The sequence below is a fragment of the Teleopsis dalmanni genome, chromosome 2 (assembly GCF_002237135.1).
Source record: "Teleopsis dalmanni isolate 2A chromosome 2, ASM223713v2, whole genome shotgun sequence".
Taxonomy (NCBI): Eukaryota; Metazoa; Arthropoda; class Insecta; order Diptera; family Diopsidae; genus Teleopsis; species Teleopsis dalmanni.
In genome coordinates, this window is record NC_051847.1 from 58434002 (window position 1) to 58456804 (window position 22803).

The window sequence follows — 22803 nt, forward strand, 5'->3', positions numbered from 1 at the left end:
TTAAATCTATATATATAAAAGAAAGATGTGTTATTGTTACACCACTTATAACTCAAGAACGGCTGAACCGATTTAGATGAAAATTGGCAGGGAGGTAGTTTAAGGCCAGGAGAAGGACATAGGCTGAACCGATTTAGCTGAAAATTGGCAGGGAGGTAGTTTAAGGCCAGGAGAAGGACATAGGATACCTGTTTATCCCGTTCACGACAAAGTAGGTTTTGAAATTATCAAATTTTTGATATAAGAAAATATTTTATTAAAATTTAACAGATAGAAATATAACTTAGTTAATGTGTTTTTAAAAGTTGTATTAGATCAATATAAGTTTGTGTTGCAATAAATATCGTTTTTAATCAATAAAACTACCTGGTTGTTGCAAACTCAACAAAATAAATAATTAACAATTATAATGTATGGTATGGTTGAAAATTTGAGTTTTTAGTTTTTTAATAATGCCACGACCAAGACGATCGAATCTTTCCCGACAAAGCCGTAATGCAAGAAGAATACGAAATACTGCAAATTTAAGGACTGAAGGTCGAGCGAACAACAGAGGTCAACAAATAGATAATTTGCGATGTGTACTAAAATACACAAATAAATTATGAATGATTAATGTAGGTATTTTTTCCAATTAAAAAAAAACTGCTTATTTATTGCCTTTAAGGCGGAACAGAGTTCGCCGGGTCATCTACTAGTATATATATAAATGTTTTTTTTAAATACTTATATGTTTAAAAAATTTTAAGTATTATTTATTTAATAATTATTTAATGTAATTATTAGGTATATTATTATTTTAATTTATTAATTTTTTTATTTTATATATATATATTTTATATTAACATATATAATATTTTTAGATAAAATAAATATATTTATAATTTATTATAATGTCAGTACCCTGAAGATGACTATAGACTATAGTTGAAATGTTGGTGAAAATAATATATAATTTTTAAAAATAATTTAAAAACTTTGTGAATTATATAAAAAGCTTCACATTTAACATTTAGATGACTATACACTATAGTTGAAATATTGGTGAAAACCTTTCTTTTTGAGCCTTTCTGAAAAATACAAAAAATAAATAAATAAAATATATTTAAAATTTTAAAAGTATTATTATTTTAATTTATTCATTTATTTTTGTATATTTTTTTTATATTTTGTTATTGAACGTATATATTATTTAGAATGCAATTATTAACAAACTTTTAGTATATATTTTAATATAATAATTATTTTAAAATTAAAATTAAAATTAAATTATTTATATAATACCAATCTAACAAATTGTGTCCTAAATATATCAATTTATGATATATTCATTTCATTTTAAAATACATACACACAAATGTATGGATTGTTTCAGTTAAAAGAGAACGACTCGCCTTAATATAATTTTAATTAATTTGCAACGCCATGCAAATCACAAAATACCCACAAAATTAAAATTAAATCAAAAATCACTTTGCAATTATGTCGACGACATGAATCATTTCGTTATATTTTATTTAATACAATTTTATGTAAAGCAAATAAAATTTATGTAGAATGTAAATTATTTCTTCAAATATTTTTTTTTTATATAAAGAAATTATTGTTTATTTGTATATGTTTGTGATTGTTCAAGTGTAAGTATATGCAAGCAAGTATTTGTTGGTGCTCTTAGAAGACAAACGTAAATTGTTGCTAATGAAGCATAACTAATGTTTTCGTTACACTCAGTTTCCTTAATGTTTGAATTTAAAGTGTCTACAAATTGGTCAACGCTAATCTTTGTCATTAATGCGGGGGCGTGTTCTGTGCAATATATCGGACAGTTTGATTATAACACGATTCAAGCAGAACGCAATTAACAGGCCACAAAAATAAATAAACAAATCATACGCATACAAACGAACGAACGAACTCAATTAGGCTTCCAACAATAAATAACGTTAAATGTTCATCATTTAGCCGTTTAAGCACATACATATTTATATAGTTACAGCCAATTGTAAGCGTTGTGCATGGCATTGGCATGCGCCATATTGGATTTTTGTGTGATGGGCGGAACAGTGCATACAAGTAATACAAGTTTTGGTGGTGCTTTTTGTGTGTTGGAAATGTGCGATTGCTTGCTGGGCATAGGGATTGTTTGTGTTCGTAGTTAATTCAGTTCAGTGTTGCAGCTCGTCGCTCAAACAATAACGAAACGCGTTGCTCTTGAAATTTAGAAACAATTTATTTAAAAATTTAATATTTTAATAAAATTTTTTAATGTATTGTGTAGTGTAACTAACGTTTTATAATATTTAAAAATATAATTTAGTAAAATATAAATAAAATTTATAAACGTGTTAACATGGAGAGTGCACATCAAGTTGGCGCTGATACTGGCAAGTTAACAAAATTTCCTACGCCATTTTCTATTGAAAGTTTAATAGCAAATCAAAATGTAACAAAAACGCTTGAAAGCAATAAACGCGATCGCGAAAAAGATGAGTTAAATGCACGCGCCATGGTGGCTTCATCTGCTTTAGGTCTAACAAATTTTCCATTGTACAATCCTTGGATACATGGTTATTTTGTACAAAATCACGATCGGTTATCACAGCTTATCACCAACGGTGGCTACCTGTCAAATATGAATAAAGAACAAATTGCGGATAGCAACATTCAAACCACAAAACAAAACCTTGCGGAGAATGATATTTCCAGGTTACCGGTAAATGCGTTGGAGAATCATTTTTTACTTAGCACACCGACAACAGCGCAGCTGTCTTCGTGTGATCCAAATTATCGTGATAAATTATTATTACAAAATCTAAATATTGGCGTCGGTAGTTCACATGCAAATTCTATCCGCGCTCACAGCCCGAGACAGAGAATGGCAACTGAGCTAATGAATGGAGATTATGTGCACAATTTAAGTTTGCATGCACGTCTACAAAATATAGGTAAAGTTATGGGTGACATGCCTGGAAACGAGTTGATGACAACCACCAGTATGCAATATGGTAGCAATTTTAGCTCCGGTAACCTAATAACAGACTCCAATTCAAAACAAAGTGAATGCTCTGAGCCTACGTTGGATGTTGGTATGGATGAGGATTTTGATTGCAGTGGAGACTCTTGCAGTGATATTAGCCTAACTATGTCACCGCAAAATTATAGCACTGATTTGGATAAGAGTAGAGGTAATTTCAAATGCTTGTATTGACAGAAGTATTTTTATTTTTTTATTGAAAGAGGTTTGAAGTTCTTTAAAACTTCCATATTTTTTAATTTAAAATCTATTTCTATTAGAATTATAGGTACGATATTATAATACTTATTATAATATTTACCATGTCTAGTAAATTCTGCTAGTCAACCTGATTAGTGACTTACTCTATCCAATTGATAGCATCGAAGGCCCACATGGACGTACTGTGCCATGTTTTCCACCACTGGATACTGAATCAAAAATATTACTAACCGAAATACGCTTAACTACGTTAATGTCGCGGTATACCTCATATAGGTCACTGCTTTATCTAATTCGTACCTTGTTGCCAATGCATGCAAAAAATTGTTCCAAAAATTGTTTAATCGCGAGCTTCTAATGTTTTCTCATCACTGTTGTTTGTAGTCTAAGCGTCTGCATCATACAACAGGACAGTCATGATAAGACGCTTGTAGAGTATGATTTTGAATTGTAGACTGAGGGCTTTATCTTTGAATTGCCTTCTTAGCATGTAGTAACAACGGTTGGCAAGAGTGATTCTTCGTTAAATCACTAGACTGACGTAATTTTTGTGCTGGTTCTTAATTATGCAAAGTCTTTCATAATTTAAAATTTATAGTTGTGAGTAGCAGGACGCTCAAGAAATTTGTTTGTTCACAGATAATATTTGGTTTTTTCCTAATTTATAAGAATTGTACTTGCTAATGTAAAAGATATATTTTAACTTGTTACAATGAACAGTTTTACGAACTGTATTTATTATTCAATTAAAGTGATATAGTTTCTGTCAATAAATATGTTCAAGCTCTTTCCAATCTTTGAGTTACTTTGTTACATTTTGATCTTCTAAACAAGCAAATGCACTGCAAACTTAATAAAATTTTTGAATGACAAATCATACCTTCAACTGCACAATAGATATTCTTGGTTCGGGTACTAAAGACCAAAAAGTTTTTCTAAGTATCCTCCGTAGAATAGTTGAACTATATAAAATGTAAAATGAAGATTCAAGTTCATATAAAGAAAGATTGCCAGGAAAAATAGTTTTATTAATGAATAGAATAGTTTTATTAAGATGATAACATAAGTCGAAGTAGTCCGTTAGAAAATGCTTTCCAATCTTAAATTGGTTATATTAATAAAAAGTACCCTTCTATTCACGATAATTTTTAATGCTTTTCGGATACCACTAAATAGTGGTTTCCAGTCAGCAATAGTCTCTAAAAAGTTTCTATCAATTAATATTGAACGTGCATTGTGAGGATTATTTCATAGCATAATTTTATGACTTCAACTTTCTTTCATAGTTAAAAGAATATTCTTATCATTACATTTTACGCTTTACTTGTATTTCTATAATTGTTAATAAGTTAAGTAAGATGTATCTCAAAAACTTTAAGAAATATACAAAATACATATTGTGATATAAGTTTATGTATTGTACATTTCTCACTCTTTTTATATATAAGTCACTCGCAAGTAGCTTCATAGCCAGCATAGCAGTTACAGGACTGATTGGTTTCAGTTATGGTACTTGAACTGCTATGCTGGCTATGAAGCTACTTGCGAGTGACTTATATATAAAAAGAGTGAGAAATGTACAATACATAAACTTATATCACAATATGTATTTTGTATATTTCTTAAAGTTTTTGAGATACATCTTACTTAACTTATTAACAATTATAGAAATACAAGTAAAGCGTAAAATGTAATGATAAGAATATTCTTTTAACTATGAAAGAAAGTTGAAGTCATAAAATTATGCTATGAAATAATCCTCACAATGCACGTTCAATATTAATTGATAGAAACTTTTTAGAGACTATTGCTGACTGGAAACCACTATTTAGTGGTATCCGAAAAGCATTAAAAATTATCGTGAATAGAAGAGTACTTTTTATTAATATAACCAATTTAAGATTGGAAAGCATTTTCTAACGGACTACTTCGACTTATGTTATCATCTTAATAAAACTATTCTATTCATTCATGTGACAGTTAAAAAGATTCATTGATCCTGATCACATCAAAGTTGATGCTATCCTTGGCCTTAGCAGAGACGATATTAAAATCTACATTGAACTTCTTACAGGACACTGTAGACTGAATTACCACATAAAGATTATAGGTGTGGTAGAAAGTGACTCCTGTCGAGGAGAATAAAACATCAGAACATGTTCTATGCAATTGCCCAGCGGTGGCAAGACGTAGACTCGATTACATTGGAAGCGGGATATTAGTCCCAAGTCAAATAGGTAAAATTAAGCCCACAGCAATTATAAGATTTATAAATAGTCTAAAATTGTCTTAGTTGGGCCTTTAGGCGCACAATAGATCTTTTAGGTCGGGGTGCTTTAATAGACTATTATTTAAATAATAAATAATATGTATAATTATAAGCCCGCTGAATGCTTTAAAAAAAATCACTTATTTCTTTTCTGCAAATCCTTTGATAAATATCTGTGGATTATTTTTAAGTAAATATATTTTTTAAAGATTAATCGAGGATTGTAATGTAAAAACATTGAGAGCTCTGGTCTTTCTCGCTTCTTTCGTCAATGTCTACTTATCTCTGTATAATATATATATATTCATTTTCTTTTTTTTTTTTGTAATTACGCATATCATATATACATACATAAGAAAAGCCGAAAACTGATTTTTAATAAAAAATTCAATATAAAAATTCAATTATAGATTTATAGTAAGGTTAAAAATTATTCACTATATCACTATTTCATGAAAATGTATTCTATTTCACTATTTCTAATGTATCACTAATAAAATGTATTATTTTTTCTAAGTGATAATAACTTAATTTTTGTTTGTATTTAGATTCCTATCAGCTTCCAGACCCGAACAATGAAACGCATTTAAATAAATAACAAAAATAAATTTAAACAGACGATAAACTACATCATATCAATAATAATTTAATTCTTTATTTCAATTTTTTATATTACCCGAAACTTATAATTTTCTTCCTGTTCGTTTTAACTTGATTCTATACATAAACCATTTAAACAAATCAATCGGGTCTAATGCTAATCAATTAGGTCTGACATAAAACCTGCTAAATTGTTTAATTGCCTCCGTTTAGTACAAAAACTCTGTGTTTTCATTATAATAAATGCATTGGTAATAATTAAAGTCATAATAATTGTTATTTAGTGTAATGAATTACATTTATCATTTATTGTAATAAATGGCCTTTATTATGATACAAATTTCAGTTTGAGCATACTGTTAATATAATAATCTAGAGAGATGAACTAGGGAAACAGGAAAAAATTTAGTTTATGTAAAAGATGTATTAATATAATAAAATACTGTGTTTTTATTGTATTATATTGTATTGTTGTACTTTTGAATGTTTAACATACTGTATATTATATATGTACATAAAATTCATATATATTTTTAATAACGAATATTCGAGCTCTCACTTTCCGGGGCGCCAAAATGTGGTCAGTGCGTAGTCATTATAATCCTCCCCGCACAAAAAAAATTACGAATATTTTGTATAAATTTTATATACTGGTAATTACCCAAAAGATCTTATACTAGATAAATTTAAATTTTAAAAGATAAAAAAAAATTAATAGTAAAGATTTTAATACCTTTACTAATATTATTTCCAATATTCGTTTTTAACGTATCCAGCTTCATACTTTTTGTTATCAATAAAAACATTTTGCTTTCAAAATTAAAAAGGATGCGGTTAATTAAGTTTATTATTCTTTAACTATGCTAAATAATTGAAATTAGCATAAAGGCATTAAAAGACCCATGTAGAGTGTCAATCATAAGATCTCAACTCTTGCATTGCTCTTCATATTCAACTGACATGTTGACACTTGCAGCTCAGTTTTTATGGTGGAAGGAGATGAAAACTTTCATTTCAACAAATGATTTCATTCACACTAACTGACGGCTATTTAAACCATGAAGCGAAATACAATTATGACGAACAGGATTTTTCTTTATTACATGTAAAATTCAACACTTAAATGGCCGCTTACCACTTACACTGTTTACCACGCAGCACTGCCACGCAGTACTGCCATGCTATACTGCCACCCAGCTTACGCATTAAAATAACAACTTTTTAATGTGAACTGAATAAATCAAAGCACAAACTTAATTCGAAAGTAGTAGCAATAGCAGTAGTAGCAATTGTTGTTGTTATTATTGTTGTTTCGTTAAAGACGAAACGAATTGAATTAAATATTCATAAGGCAAGCAGAGCTGCCTCATAGAAATTTTGTGGTAAGAGTATTCATAACTTTTTATATATATATGTGTGCATATTTATAAATAAAAATTTCGTTGTGTGTGTCTGAGAGTCGTTTCGACTGCTATTTATGGGGGTAAAAATTGTAATAGAATTATTATAGCGACACAACGGTAACATTAACACTTATGAAAACAATTTACTTGTTGGTTTACTAAATTTATAGTGAGCTACATTTTTCAAGTGAACTTAATTAGTTGGACACCAAAAGTGGTCCACTTTTATACTCGTAACTTATCGCATGAATTGGAATATTATTTTTGTTTAGTCTGTTGGTCGTGTTATAAGTAACTCAAGCAAAAAATGTCGTTCTTTAAAGATTTGCCTGTTTTTTATATTATATACAGATCTACTTAAAACTCATATTAAGTAGCATTAATATTACTTAGAACTAAACTTAAAATAAATTTGACGACTTTTTCTATTTTAAGTTGAAGATATTTTAAATATTTGGAATAGTTGCAGTAAAATATACTATATACGTCTTGTACCTGCATTTATTATAACTAACAAATGGTGTTGAGGAATTTTCTTATTTGTTTTCTTTCCTTATATTCTATTTATTTAATATATACTTTAAACATGTTCTAAAAATTCTATTAATTTTAGTGTTTTTTCTTAAATATGCAAAAGTGATTACTTATTGTTATATATATGGTATTTTGCACAATACTGTTTTATATGTTTTGCAATATTATATGAAGAATAGAGAAACCTGAAAACCTCTATTTTTTTTCCTAGTAATGGTTTCCTGATGAGTTTTGTGAAGATATACCATATATTAGAATTGACTGTCGAAAAGTTTTGTGTCCAATATAAAAAAAAAAGTTTTTCAATTTCTTTTTGTTGCTTATGTTTTTGACATAATTTCTTCATTTAACTAAAATTTTCGATCGATGAGCTTAAATTTCAATTTTGGGAAGGAAAAATTTTTGCTACTGGTGAGATTTGGTGGATAAGGAGTTTCAAAACGAAATTGCGAAATTTTACCTTTGACGTTTAACAAAGCAAAGCTAATGAATTGCTTTAATGAACCGAATATTTTCTTTAGAACATTTTTTAGTAACATATGCCGTTTTATTTATCCAGTAATGTGGTATAATCTGTTACAGTTATTATGCTACTTGTGGCATAATGTTGTATAATCTGTTCCAGTTATTATGCTACTTCTTTTGAGGTAATCCATTTGCAACCATTATAAACAACTGCTGTTATACCTTTCTCAACTGATAGCATTAATATTTATCATGTTTCATCAATAGTTATAGATTTACATAAACAGTTTATTTAGTTTCATTTAAATAGTTTTTACAGAACTTTATATATGTAATTCCGTTTTTAGTTCAAGATCAACAAATGCAACATCCAACTGTAATAAGCATTCTCAAGTACAAATTTTAATGTATAAGTATTTATCCTACCCAAAGAACATTATTAATTACTATTTATATATTTCGTAAATATATATAGAAATAAATATATAGCGAACCATGTTAGAAGATTGAATCTCGTTCTTAAATCATTTCTGTCGTGACTGTGGAGAGGTCAATGAAAGTGCCGCACATCTGCTTTGTTACTGCCTAGCGTATACGTTTCGTTTCGACGATTTACTATTTCAGGTGTTTCGTTTTTAAGAATTTCGACTAACTCCAAAATCTCCCTCTAAAGAGCATGTTAAGCTTTGTCAAGGTTCAAGGTGGTTTTTAAACCTTTGAGTTTCTTATACGGTTACACAATGGGCCAATAAGCCTGAATGAATTCTTAGAATCGTCGGTATAGTACAACATAATCTAATGTTTAATAAATTCTAATTATAAATATTCATTTTATCGAAACCATTACTGTTTAGTTTTTATATGAAAGTAGTGCACTAATGACAGTTGCAGTGACCGACTGCTTTTCTGCGCTTCTTACGGCTAATATGTGGTTAAGTTAAATGCTCCATACAAACATTTCGGCGATGCGATATAAATCAATGAAAGCTTAACTTAAGCATGTAAGTGTTAAAAAAGCAGCAACAACAAAGCCGTTAAGTCAAAAATTACTTAATTTGGTGATGATTGAATAAGTGAGTAGGGGAGGAAAGTGAAGTATAAAATTCGTAAAAGATACAAGTTTATCATTTTATTCAAATTTTGATAAAAGTTTTTTTTTTTGACAGACAAGCGAACCGTTTAACTTTTACGCTCAACTTGCGACAAAGTATATTAAGTATCAGCTCAGTTCAACAATGATTGCGAATCGAGTCGTGTCGTTGGTGGTTAAGATTGTTAGTGTTGGCGACAGTGGGGGTATTGACGATGGTGATGATGATGTAAATGATGCTATCATATTTGCCACAAGTTATGATACACCCCATTAACCCTAAACATAGCGTATGAATTCAAGATGTTGATGTTGTCAATGCCTTGTTACTGCTTTAAGCATTATTGTTGTTTCTGTTCTTGTTGTTGCTGCTGATGTTGATGCGCTTCTCTTAATGCCTTTTAGCATTTATTAAAAACAGGATATTGTGGGCGTTGCAACAATTTCGTTTGGCTCATGAATTATGTAGTTTTTTATTACTCTAGTTCATTACTTATTTATCTATTTTTATGACAAGAGAAACATATTTAACACTATATGACCCTGGAGCGGATAGAGAGATTCATTTAAGATGATGGTTTTTGAAAATTAATTCAAAGTTCATGTTAAATCATATAATTGAAAAAAATCATATTTATCTAGTGTAAAATGATCCGAAACTTTATAGGGGGTTTGAACTCCAAAATCTTTCACTGACATGTCCACTTAATTTGTTTTCATATTCTTTGTTTGATATTTCAATTCATTCTTTACTAAGTCTATTATAGTAACAGGGTAGTGGACTCCCTGTAACCATAGTTAACAATAGACTGTTCTAGTAAATAATAACAAAACTATTTGAAATTATTTATTTAACTAAAGATTAGAAAAAATTTACTACCATACCCGAAAAATATTAAATGATAAGAGCTACATAATAATCGCTTTAGAGTTTAATACAATTTATTATAACTTAACTATTATATTGTTGTAATTTTCATTATTTGCTCTTCAGACTGTTGTTAGTAGGGCGTGTGTTAATTTCACTGAAATTTTTGTAACATAATGCAGGAGTTGGTGGATCTTCTTTAGAACCGCTAATAGAAAAATCTATTTAGTGTTGTACACCTGTCTGTCTGTTTACATGTTAGTTGACAATCATTAAGTTTGACAGTATTAACCCTCTAGTTCTCAAGATTGTATTAACGTTATATATAAACTGCTAGGATAGTGACAATCATTATTACAATGAAACCATAAGTAATTTAATATTTTACGAAACAAAAAAATTTTATGATGCTAAATTTGAAAATTTTAAAATTTAAATTTAAATTAAATTTTTATTTACAAACTTTTCTCTTATATAGTGAATATATATAGTGAAAATTTAATTATAAATGAAAAAAATGATAGTAGTAAAATTAATTTGTAATTTACACGACTCACACGATCGATTATACAGTCATAATTTAAGTCAAAATACTGACTTAAGATATACTTAAGTCATCTTTTTTGCTGTCTTAATACATCATAAGTTGGTTTTGAGGCTGAAATTATGACATAAAATTGCCCTGTCATCTCTTTAAAACCGAGCTATCTTGTTATTTATTACTGTTTTTGTGTTTAGCGCCGAGTTTCATTCCCGGGCGTAAAGAATTAAGAATTTATTTTAACTTGACTCTATTAGTGACTTCTCTACTTATATCGTATTATATAATATAATTACTGTTATATATATAACACTACATGCATAACTACACGGACACATTCTTCCACCAACTACCGCTTCAAATACCTTTTTCGCTGAAGCATCTTCATCTATTCTCACGACATGACCAAACCATCAAAGATGCTGGATGTTAATTTGCTGAATTATATCAATGTCGTGATAAAGCTGGTACAGCTCGTGGTTTTTTAGGATGTATAAGTTATCGAACAAGGTTTATGAATTTACTGAATAAAAATCGTAAAGCTATCTTTCACAGTATTTGAAACTATATAAAATACCAACAATTTCTTTAAAAAATTTGGTTTAGTTAAGTCAATTTAGTTTAATTTGCACACAGCCTTAATATTATTTATTACAGTTCCTTCGTAATAACCTAGCATACATGATTAATATAGAAATATGTTTAATAATATTTAGTAATAACATAAATATCATATAATAATTACAAAATACAAACCAGATGTTGCAACAGATGGTTAGGTAATTTTTTCTATATTTTTATTTTTTTGATATATGAAGAACAATGTTATTGTGGAATTGTACTCAACAGTATCTAGATCTTTATACTACATTTTTACTATCTTTATAATATTTAATACAGTACTGCAGTGTTTTATAGCTGGGAAAACATTATTGAGAACAGTGAGTAATACAATACAAACGAGATATTCTGTTTGCTTAATCAATGTTAAGCTCCTCAAGGTCTATAATTTTTTTATAGCTGGAAAAAGAATGTTGAAAGCAGCGAGTAATACAATAAAAAAAGATGACTCCTCTATTTAATCAAAGTTTAGGTACTCAAGGTCTAAAACTTGCTCTCAAAAATTTTAAAGATTTGTTAGTTCTTCAATATTTATATGAACATTTTTCGATATGATATTGGTATCGATTTCTATGAAATATCAATATATGCCTTTTATATATATATAGAGACCAAAAAGAATCATCCGAGTATACTTTTGTTCTTAACTAAGAAGAATAAAAATCAAATTGTACATTTTATTATAATAAATCGATATTATTAACTAATTCCCAAAAAAAAAACTATATTACGAACTATACGAACTATAATAGATATCTAAAAAATCTAAAAACTCCATCTATCTAAAAACAGCTATAATTTGATATCTATCTAAAACTTCAGCTGTCTAAAAACAGCTACAATTTAATAATCAAATTAAAATGTCAATTAAATACCATATTTTTATTTTATCTTTTTATTTTTTTTTAACTGTTTTACAGCTGCAATTAATTCCACAGTTTTTGCAGATTATCCGCATTCAGACTCAGAGGATTGCACCGACGATGAAGGCAACTCAACTAATAACGATCTAAGTAAAGACGCTTCTGGTGGTTGTAGTAGCAGTAATTCTAAATCTCGACGCAGAAGAACAGCATTTACCTCTGAACAGTTACTGGAACTAGAAAGAGAATTTCATGCCAAGAAATATTTAAGTTTGACTGAAAGAAGCCAAATCGCCACGACGCTGAAACTAAGTGAAGTCCAGGTAATTTCAAAAAAATTTTAATAAATCAGTTATGGTAAATTTATATATATCGATGATAATTCGAATAGGTTAAAATATGGTTTCAAAATCGTCGCGCAAAATGGAAACGTGTTAAGGCGGGTCTGACATCACATGGCCTTGGTCGAAATGGTACAAATGGTGGCACAAAAATAGTTGTGCCGATACCGGTCCATGTAAATCGTTTCGCCGTTCGTTCGCAACATCAACAAATGGAAAAAATGTGTCTTAGTGGTCCGAAACCAGATCTGCGTAAAAAAATGCCCACCGATGCAAGTGGTTTTGAAAAATTTAATGGTGGCAACTTGGTTGGAGTTGCTGCAAACGTTGTTCCTAATGTGGTTAGTAATGGTGCTAATGTCGTGAATCAGCCGGCGGCTTTGATGGTAGCGGCTAATATGGTTGCGAATACCATGACGGGCTCATTGGCTTTAGCGCGTAGTATTTATTAAGAGTTTATGTTTCAATTAATATGATTTCCTTTAACATGTGTTTTGTGTTTTAAATATTTTAATTAAGTCACAAATTTTTAAATTATTTTTTAATTTTTTGATTTTAATTTGATTTAAGTTAACATTTGTGTAAGTTCAGTGTAAATATTTAAATTAAAAATAAAAAAAACTAATTTCTTTTGAAATTAATAACATATTTAATCGTAATAACTTTTTAATTTAGTTACAAATGAATGTATCTATAAGATTAAAATGCGGGGTTACAGTTTCCAAAGCGGACCAATTTGACGACGGAGTTTGGTAAAATTGGCTATTCTAAGATAATTTTTCCATAAGAAAATCACCATACCACTCTTTTTTTGTTAGGACAGTGTCTTTAAAAGCTTAGTGAATATATTATAAAATTTGGATATTGTTAAACTATAAAACTACTAGAAATTATACAAGAATTCTATACAAAAGCAGCATAACTTGCATATTGGTAGTAGTGGAGTGGAAGAGTCGGAAGAGTGAAGAAACAGTCGCTAGTTATAATAAACGTATTAGTTGTCACTATTAAAATAATCAGGTATATGTTAAACTATTAATTTCACTTAAAATAATGTAAGAGATTAAGAGATATAGATAAAAAGATCAATTTAAATATGAATTTCTTATCGTATAAGCTTGATTCTATACGATGAAAAAGTGCACATATGTATAATTATTATAACATAATACCATATTGGATGATGTAGTTAATATAGTATTGTAGATCTCATTATATCCCATTTCCTTAACTATGAGTATTCTATTACTCACCTTTAAGTAAGCTTAATTACTTAGACGCAAAATTGTTTTAAACTTAAAAACTTTTGTTCTATAAACATCCGTTACACAATGCTATTAAAATTCTTTAAAATACAATTCATGACATTGACATTTGGTTTAAGTTTAATATACAATCAAAATAATATTAACAAATATTAACCGTCATTCTTATAAGAATTTGAAGCTGAACCTTGTCAGGAAAAACAGTTCTAATATAGCATAGTAGTCTTTTGTCCTACAACTAACCCTAAGTAAAAAAAGATACTCAGCCTACCGAATGAAGGCCGTTGAAAAGTTCCTAATATCTGATGGGTTATTCTCGGTTAGACTAGATAAAAAACAGCAGTCATAATAAGTATGATTAAAAGTTTCATTCAGTTTTAGGTATAAGAGACATTCTCGTTGGAATATGTGTAGCTACCCTTTTCTTTTTAAATGATTTAAAACTATTATGTGATTGATGTTTAGTATCTCTTTTATCTCTTGACAGCTTGTGTGTCGGTCTTGCTCCACCAGCAGCAAAATTTAATCGGCATTTTTAGTGACATCATAGCGTTCATCATCGCATCATAGCTTATTGTAAGTCCCATAAATTTGTCGGGTTGTCGGGAGTACTTTTAGTTTTTTAGTAATAAAGTTTTATATATCTTTAGATATTTTACAACTGCTGGATATAATTGGATTAGTGTTGTTAGATATATCGACATCAATATTATTTAGTAATAAAAAAGGCGGATGTTTTCTACATTATACGTTATATTAATTTTCTATATATATCTATATTTTATCTATCTAGAAAATTATAATAGAAATTGATAATACATAATACAAATTGTTCATAATATTATGTGTCATTATAGACAGATAACTACTATAAATAGTTATCTGTTACTGTCCTAATGTATATTCTAAGGCTGGGCTGTTCAACGCACGACCCACGGGTCTTATGCGGCCTGCGACGTGTTTCTAATCTATATATCTATTATCTATTAGGCAAAGTTTTTTTGTTATATTTTGTTAATATTACATTATTTTATATTTATGGTATCCCAAGTAAATGACTTAAAATGTTTTAAATACTGTATTACACTTTAGGTTAGCTAACTAAATTGACAAAGACTTTAGTATATACTTCTTGATGCAACGCTTTGAAAAACTGATATCCAGTGCCATACGTCATTCCATTACATTAAACACAAATTATTTTTCGTATGAAACTTCATCAGACTAAGCAATAATTGACATCAGATCTGCATACCTCCCCGAGGAGCCTGTAACCATTCTGAGATTCGATAACGCGGTGTTGGTAAGCCTGTCAATTCGTGAATTTCGTGACTCTATCCTTTATGTATTTTTTGATCGGATCAATCTTAAGGTCCCTGAGGACCTTCGACCTCTTCAGTGATTTGTATTGGCCCACGATATTATCTTTTCTGGACAGTCCTGTTATAAAATACAGCGATTAAGTATACCAACTCTGAGTGTTAAAAAATATTGTATATAATATATTATATATGTATAGATGATTAAGTTGATTAAGAATAATTATGATTTTTTAAATCCAACATATAAGAGATCTATGGTTAGACAAACTTACAATCTAACTTTAATTAGTTTATTCATTGTTTATTAGTTTAGTTGTATATACAATATACTATTATATATATACTGTTATTCAAACACAATCCTTATATTCAGAATCGCTTATTTTAAACATATGAAAAACGTTCAGAATATTAATTTTTCACAAAAACAAAAAATTGAAACTTACAATTATTGGAGTATTTATAGATTAGGGTAACTAAAAAAACACAAATTACTGCTTTCGATATAATTGAGTTTGGAGTGTCCATTTGGGATTCGTTACGTTATTGACATCGTTTTGAAAAAGTCAACTGCACATGAAATCCATATCAAATTGTGCAATTTAACGCACCAAATTGTAACAATATCTGAAAAGGATATAGGAAAAAAAATTTATATGATTTGCTCTCTGTAATTTTCCTTATAATGCGTTTATACGACAGAGGCGTACAAATGGTTAAACAAAAATGTAAAAAAATATAAAATATATATATGAGCAATGTGTACTTGCAGTTGATCCTTTTTATCTACGTCACTGCTGTAACAAATTTAAAGGATAGAATAACAAGCATAAAAATCCTCACAGAGTCTCATTTAGGCTCATTTACAGCGTAATGCAAACAATCACTCCAGGTGTCTCACGTGTCACGCCTTCTTTGTGCGTTGCATTAAGAGTGAAAGGGGCTCACTAAAACACTTTCCTAATACAATAACTGAGTCCCTCTGATTGAGGTTGACTTATTAGCTGCATAATTTGTGTTTTGCGTTTAAGTGTGCGTTCACTCACACAGATTTGTTGATTTCTGATTTCTAATTGTGCGCATATTTGCAGGATTTACAAATTTTATCCTTTGGGTAGGCATTTGCGTGTGCCCAGGCAGTGTGATCTTGACTTTCGTTGTTCACTTTGTAAATCTAACAAATTGTTTTGTTGTTGTTGTTATTCTTTTTATTTAAAAACGCAGCTATTAAGGATACAACGAATTGAGCATCAATTTACAAATTCAAACAAGCTGCACCGCAATATTAACAACAGTCTCAACACCCAGAAGCACAGCAGTTGAGAAGCACAGACCTGACTATGTCTCTGTAGAGGCAAGAGCAGAGGCATTGAAAGGAGCAACCCTCCTGAAATATATTTTTGTATCATCAAAGTGCAAAACGCATACAAAGTATTTAATTCGTTTTTGGTTTTATGTGTTGCGGCACGCCTCCTCGTAGCGAAATCTGTTCTTATTTTTCGTCATTCATTTTTATTGCTTTGTAACACTTCGGTAATTTGTCGTACTTGGCATCTGGGAGATTCTCTAGTATCGCAGCCAGTTAATTCATTTTCTATTCTTTCACATATGCACATATACTCGTATTCCCTCTCCGCACTTCGCATGCAGTGTTTTTGTGGGAAATTTAAACAAATTTGTGTACTTTGCGGCGGTTTTTCATTCATCAAATTTTTAATTACGACACCACACAGAGGAGTACATGGGCGCACAATAGCGAGAGAGGATTTGTGAGATTGAAAACCTATGATTTTTAAAAAGACAATTAAAATAATATATATTATTCCAATTAAATTAGAATGATTTTATATTATACTGTGCAATGAATATTGAGTTTTTGGAACTTCAGTTCTTGTCTAACTCTATATAACAATAATGTATTATTCTATAATACATTAAAAATAATTAGAAATTGTGAGTTTCAGTTGAATTCAATTAGAACTTCAGGTAACCGTATTGTTACTGCTATCATTAATTTTACAAACAAAAAAAAGGCAATAGTTTTTCCTTACTATATAAACAATAAAAAAATAAAAGAAATCCAGTCAAAGTAGTTAATTCAAAATTTTTGACTGCAATCTTAGCATTTAGTACATCTAAAATGTAGTTTTTTTAAAATACGGAACCTAACATACAGACAAGGTACCCATTGCAATAAAATAGAAGTTAATACCATAAGAGGCGATATCATAGGTCTAATTAGAGTCTCTATACTGGTAGATGAAGTGGAAACAGGAACGAATGCTCCTTAATAGTTAAGAAAGTTTTTTTTATTCCACATTTCTCGTTATTGTGAATAGAAGAATGGACACATTAGAACCAACTGGACGCATTACTATATGTAATTACGTATGTTGAAGAAAAGAGCTTAACTCTGGTTCTGGCTCAATTGTGACTTAAGTCTTGACTCTTAATTACAATCCTTAAATCCGCTTTTATATATTAAATTACAAAATGATCGCAATATTAGTTAGTGTCTGTTTGTGCTATCTGTTTATTTTGTTGCACGATATTTTGGTTTTTAATGTACTATGGTGCATGCATGTTCATTCAATTTAAAATCCTTTTTTGCGAATTTCTAACTCTTCATTCGCTCTGTTTCTTCATAATGAAATACCCTAATAAAACTGAATGTTCATTACGTTGTTCAAAATTTCATTTCACCTCAATTTTCTTATATATCTATTTACTGCACTTTTTCTACACTGCCTGATAATGAATGATTTATTAGGTTGCAATTTTATTTTTAAATAAAATTTCAATAAAAAATATTTACTTGTTTATGTTATATTAAAAACAAAATATCAACTTAAAAATTATTTCAGTTTTAAAAATTATGTGTGATATAAAACCTAAAAACAATTAGATATGTAATGATTGGATGGTATTTTCTGATGAGTAAATTACGAAATTATATAGTTTCTAATAAATGGAAACTACCGTACATGGAAATTTAGGCATGAGAATGACTACCATCGTAATGGTTATTAAATTGTATCAATAGATAGTTAGTATCTGTTAGTATTATTAGGTTTTTAAAGGTGCTGTGAAGCCATAGACAATCAAATACATCGATAGTAGTAGATAGTAGACATTTAAAAAAAATTTTTGTTCCACTATACTGTTCCATTTTAAACAAATGTTCAGGTAGAGTTGTGTGTTTTTTTTTAAATAAGATTGTTTTTTCTACCATCCATGCTAGCCATTTCGCAAATATGCTGATCCATTTGAACTGCATTCAACTTTTGAGTTCTCTAACTATTGAACTAGTGGCAACACTGCATTCTTATTTCGCTTAATGAATGCTGATTTTATTATTATTTATTGAGAGAAAATTCGAGCTACTACGCTTAAATGAAAATTGTTAATATCTGAATATTCTTTTATTTAGTATTTAGTAAACAAACAAAAGGATCGAGTTCACTCAAAAAAAATGTCATACAACAGTATAAATATTGGTATCGTCACTTTTTGTGATAGTTTGGATGACAGTGACAAAAACGATCGTTCTTGATTAGTGTTTTTATACCGGAATGATCTGAATATCTACAGCGAAACAGTTTTGGAAGGAGCTGTAAAGTTGTGGACAGCAAAATAAGTGCACATAAGAGAGAGAGAGAGAGTGCATTTTTCAATAAGATTATGTACTGTAATTTCATATGAAGTATACTCTCACTAACAATTGCTGAGAGAAAACATATTGATTATTAATTGTTTTAGACGGTTTTGAATAGCAAAGACAAGATAAAGAAAGTCCAAATAAATTATATAGGGACTATAAAATAAGATTTACGATCATATATAATTATTATTTTTATCCACAACTAAAAATACAAAATAAGGTTTCGGGCTTTTCGGAGCCATTTAGATAGTGAGGACTTAAGCTCCCTACATTTCTTTGGCCACCACTAATGATTGATTGAATATAATTGCACTAATCATATAAAATAATTTATTTGTTTTTTAAATATGTTATTAATTGGGTCGAATGACATCCTCAGGGACCTCAAGATTTATCTGATCAAAAAATCATAAAGGATAGAGCCCCGAAATTATTTACGAAAACTGACAAGGTTGCCAACACCGCGTTATCGAATCTCAGAATGGTTACAGGTTCTTTAGGGAGGTATGCAGACTTGAGATCAATTACTGCTTTGGCTGACGAAGTGAAAAACAATAATCCAGTCAAGGCGTAGAGAGGGGTTATGAGGATTCTCGCAGTTAATAGAGTGTAAAAGTGCTCAAGTGCACTGATTCAACTAGCCTCAACATAATAATTAATTGGGAATAGTTTCCATAGAGTGAGACTTTACTCTTAATTTTAACCTAATATTTTTACCACGTAACCCTTTTAAACACTGCTCTGTCTATCATAAGTTCAAGCGCTCAATCACAGTATTCACAGTATTAATTGCGTACGTCGAGTACATAACGCAAGAAAAGGAGGACCGTACGCAGTAAAACATCGCACTAAACGCTGCTGTTAAAAATGTCGTTTTACATTATTTTGCCATTAATTATGCGTTTTAAAATGGCGTGTCGCTTTTAAAATGTTCATTTTTAATTTTGGTTATTTTTTCGTTTAAGTGAAAAATAATTTTAAATGCCATATTAACACTTACATTAAAAATCACCCTTTCAAAGTGAAATCATCGTTTAAATTCATTTAAAAGTTTTGCAAAAAAAGATATGTTTTTCTCTGCATATTTCGACTGTTTACTTTATATGCTCGGCGGAAATCCAAAATTATTTTTTTATCGTCTGAATAGGGAAAATCAGAAAATCATCAGCATCAGCACCAGTACCAGTAGTTGAAATACAACGGCTTGTTATCACAAATTGAGCAAATTTAAATACAACAGAAAGAGTGCATAAATCAAAGCTGTGTGTGCTGTCATAATTTGTCATGAGGCGTGGTAACGCCTTCCTCTGTCACAGCACACAAAACATATTGCAACATTTTATCTCATTTGTTAGTTTATTATTACCCGTAGTTCCATATCCATTTCAAAGTAGTTTTAATTTCTCAATGGCATATGTTTCGATTGATATCGATTTGTAGTCAAACTTTGGTTTCAATATACTTTAATATGCAGTTGTGCCCATTTGGTTTTTGATAAAAAAATTATATTCATTCGTTACTTTTATTAAATTTAAACGTTTTCTAAATATTTAAAGGGTTTGGTGAAAAAAATAATTCAGTATTTTGTAATTTAAAAAAGGAATTCTTTATGCAAACTCTAAACCCTCTAGTTGTAAGTATACCTTAAGGCAATTTACAATTACACTGTTGTGATAGTTTTAATAATTATTACACATTAACATAAGTGACTTAATATTTTACAAAATCACTTTAAACTTTAAACTTAAATATCAACTTATACATTATCGACTTATTTTTAAAATGTATTGGTTGTAGTGAAATTAATAATAGTTAAATGATATTTTTTATTAATCAACATTTTTTTAATTGTCCTTAAAGTAGGCACCATCAAGTGCAACGCAACTTGATGAATGTGACATATTCCTCATATTTTTTCGATAAAATATAAATTTCTTATAAATAATTATTTTATACTAAATATACAAAATATAATCTTTACTTAAAATTATTAGATTATTTTTGGAAGAACTTATTAATATGTACTAAGATACCAAATATATTCTTTTAATCTTGTTTATTTTTAATCCGTCACTACAGCTTCAGATAGAGACAGACATGCTTCGTTTTGTTGAGCTAATAAAGAATATAAATATTTAGTGAGCTCTTTGTCGAAGACTATATGAATATATAAATATATATGCATTCATGATTAGCTAATTTTGATTATTTAATAAGATAAAAAAAATTGTTTTTTAGTACTTAAATGACCAAAAAGGTAGTAGTATGAGTGTGAAAATTTATTTAACAGATATTTTAAAAATAAATTTTTAAGAAAATATATGCACCGATTTGGGAATCGAAAAGATTACGTTGGCAATAATACAATAATGAATAACATATTACGTGATAAAAAGCAACTACGTATACAAGGATTGGCGCCTTAACATTTCTTGAGCAAAACTATCTGACATACGAAAAAAAAATAGAGCGTTAAAAAGATGGTCAGATATTGTAGTAGTAGATATAGTAACTACTATTTATTATCTGATGGTCAGATATTAGTAAATAGTAGTAGAGAACATGGTTGAAAATGGTTAGAAGGAAAAGCTTATTTAGTTGATTCGAAGAACAGGTTTGAAGTTGTTCGGGTAGCTTAGGCGCTCTTCGAATTATCGTCGCTACAGATGATAAAATTATTTTGAAATTAACGTCTTATTATTGAATTAATGAATTAAATTATTTAATTATTTTGGTTTTAGCACTTAGTTAGTAATTCGCATTTTAAGAGATTAACTATCGATCTAATTGTATGGAGTAATAATTAATCTTGATTTCAAGGCCACTGATGTATTTGGCAAGATTCAGAGATTCGAAACAGCTGTATGGGCAGCCAAAAATTTAATTAATTAATATAAAAAAAAAGGTGTTGTTGTTGTAATTCACTACCTTTCCAAACCCCTCTCTCTATTGATTATTAGTCATATAAATTTTTTTAATTAAATTAAATTCAACAAAAGTTCATGATAAGTATTGTTAAATTCAAAACAATTTTTTTAAACAGTCTCTAATCTAAAATAAACACTCATAAATCATTGATTGGATTTCATTAAACGTTTCAACTATTTTAATCGCACGGAACTCTTTGGATTCTCCAACACAAAGTCAAAAATGTGTGAATGCCGACCAATGGCAGACATCCGGACACCCGTTTTTAATGTTTAAATAATATAATAATAATGCAGTCATTACATTTAATTACATTCCTAAAATAATATGACAATTTTTGATAAATGGTTTCCGTAGAATACCATAATAAAAAATAAATATATATTAAAAAAGAAAAAAAAAAACTAACAAAAATAATCTATTTATCGAACTCTAGGCGAATTGGTAAGAATTGGTTAAGAATTTTGGATGATCAAAGGAAAAATTTCTCTTATAATGCATTATGACATAAAAATATTAGAGAAAAACTCAAAAAAATTGGTAATTATGAATTTTATTATATAATTATAGATTTTCTTAAAACAAAATTTACTATATTCGTACATTACAGAATACATAAAAAATTTAATTGTCGGCATTTTAGATTTTTTTATAGTTGATTTAATCAAAATGCCGCGGTTTACACGTGGAATTATTAATTTATATTCTTTAAATTGCCTTTGTGTTTATATTAAAGAGAAATGAATTACTATCATGATCGATCGGCAGAAGAGAAAAGATCACAAAGAAATTAACAA

The 22803-nt window shown here is 29.0% G+C and overlaps 2 protein-coding genes across 6 annotated transcripts in view; both read left to right on the forward strand.

Moving 5' to 3' along the window:
* LOC119677836 (kinesin-like protein KIF13B) overlaps positions 1-22803 on the forward strand; it is a 170396-nt gene that overhangs the window by 76984 nt on the left and 70609 nt on the right. The window lies entirely within an intron of this gene.
* LOC119677839 (homeobox protein unplugged-like) lies at positions 2291-13347 on the forward strand. Of its 3 annotated transcripts, none has more exons than XM_038089378.1 (3): positions 2291-3185; positions 12547-12812; positions 12881-13347. In XM_038089378.1, the coding sequence occupies exons 1-3, from the start codon at positions 2351-2353 to the stop codon at positions 13280-13282; spliced, it is 1503 nt and encodes a 500-aa protein (XP_037945306.1). In that variant the 5' UTR covers positions 2291-2350; the 3' UTR covers positions 13283-13347. The 3 variants fall into 3 exon arrangements, with proteins under 3 accessions (XP_037945306.1, XP_037945307.1, XP_037945308.1); XM_038089379.1 differs by having other exon boundaries at positions 12565-12812; XM_038089380.1 differs by having other exon boundaries at positions 12574-12812.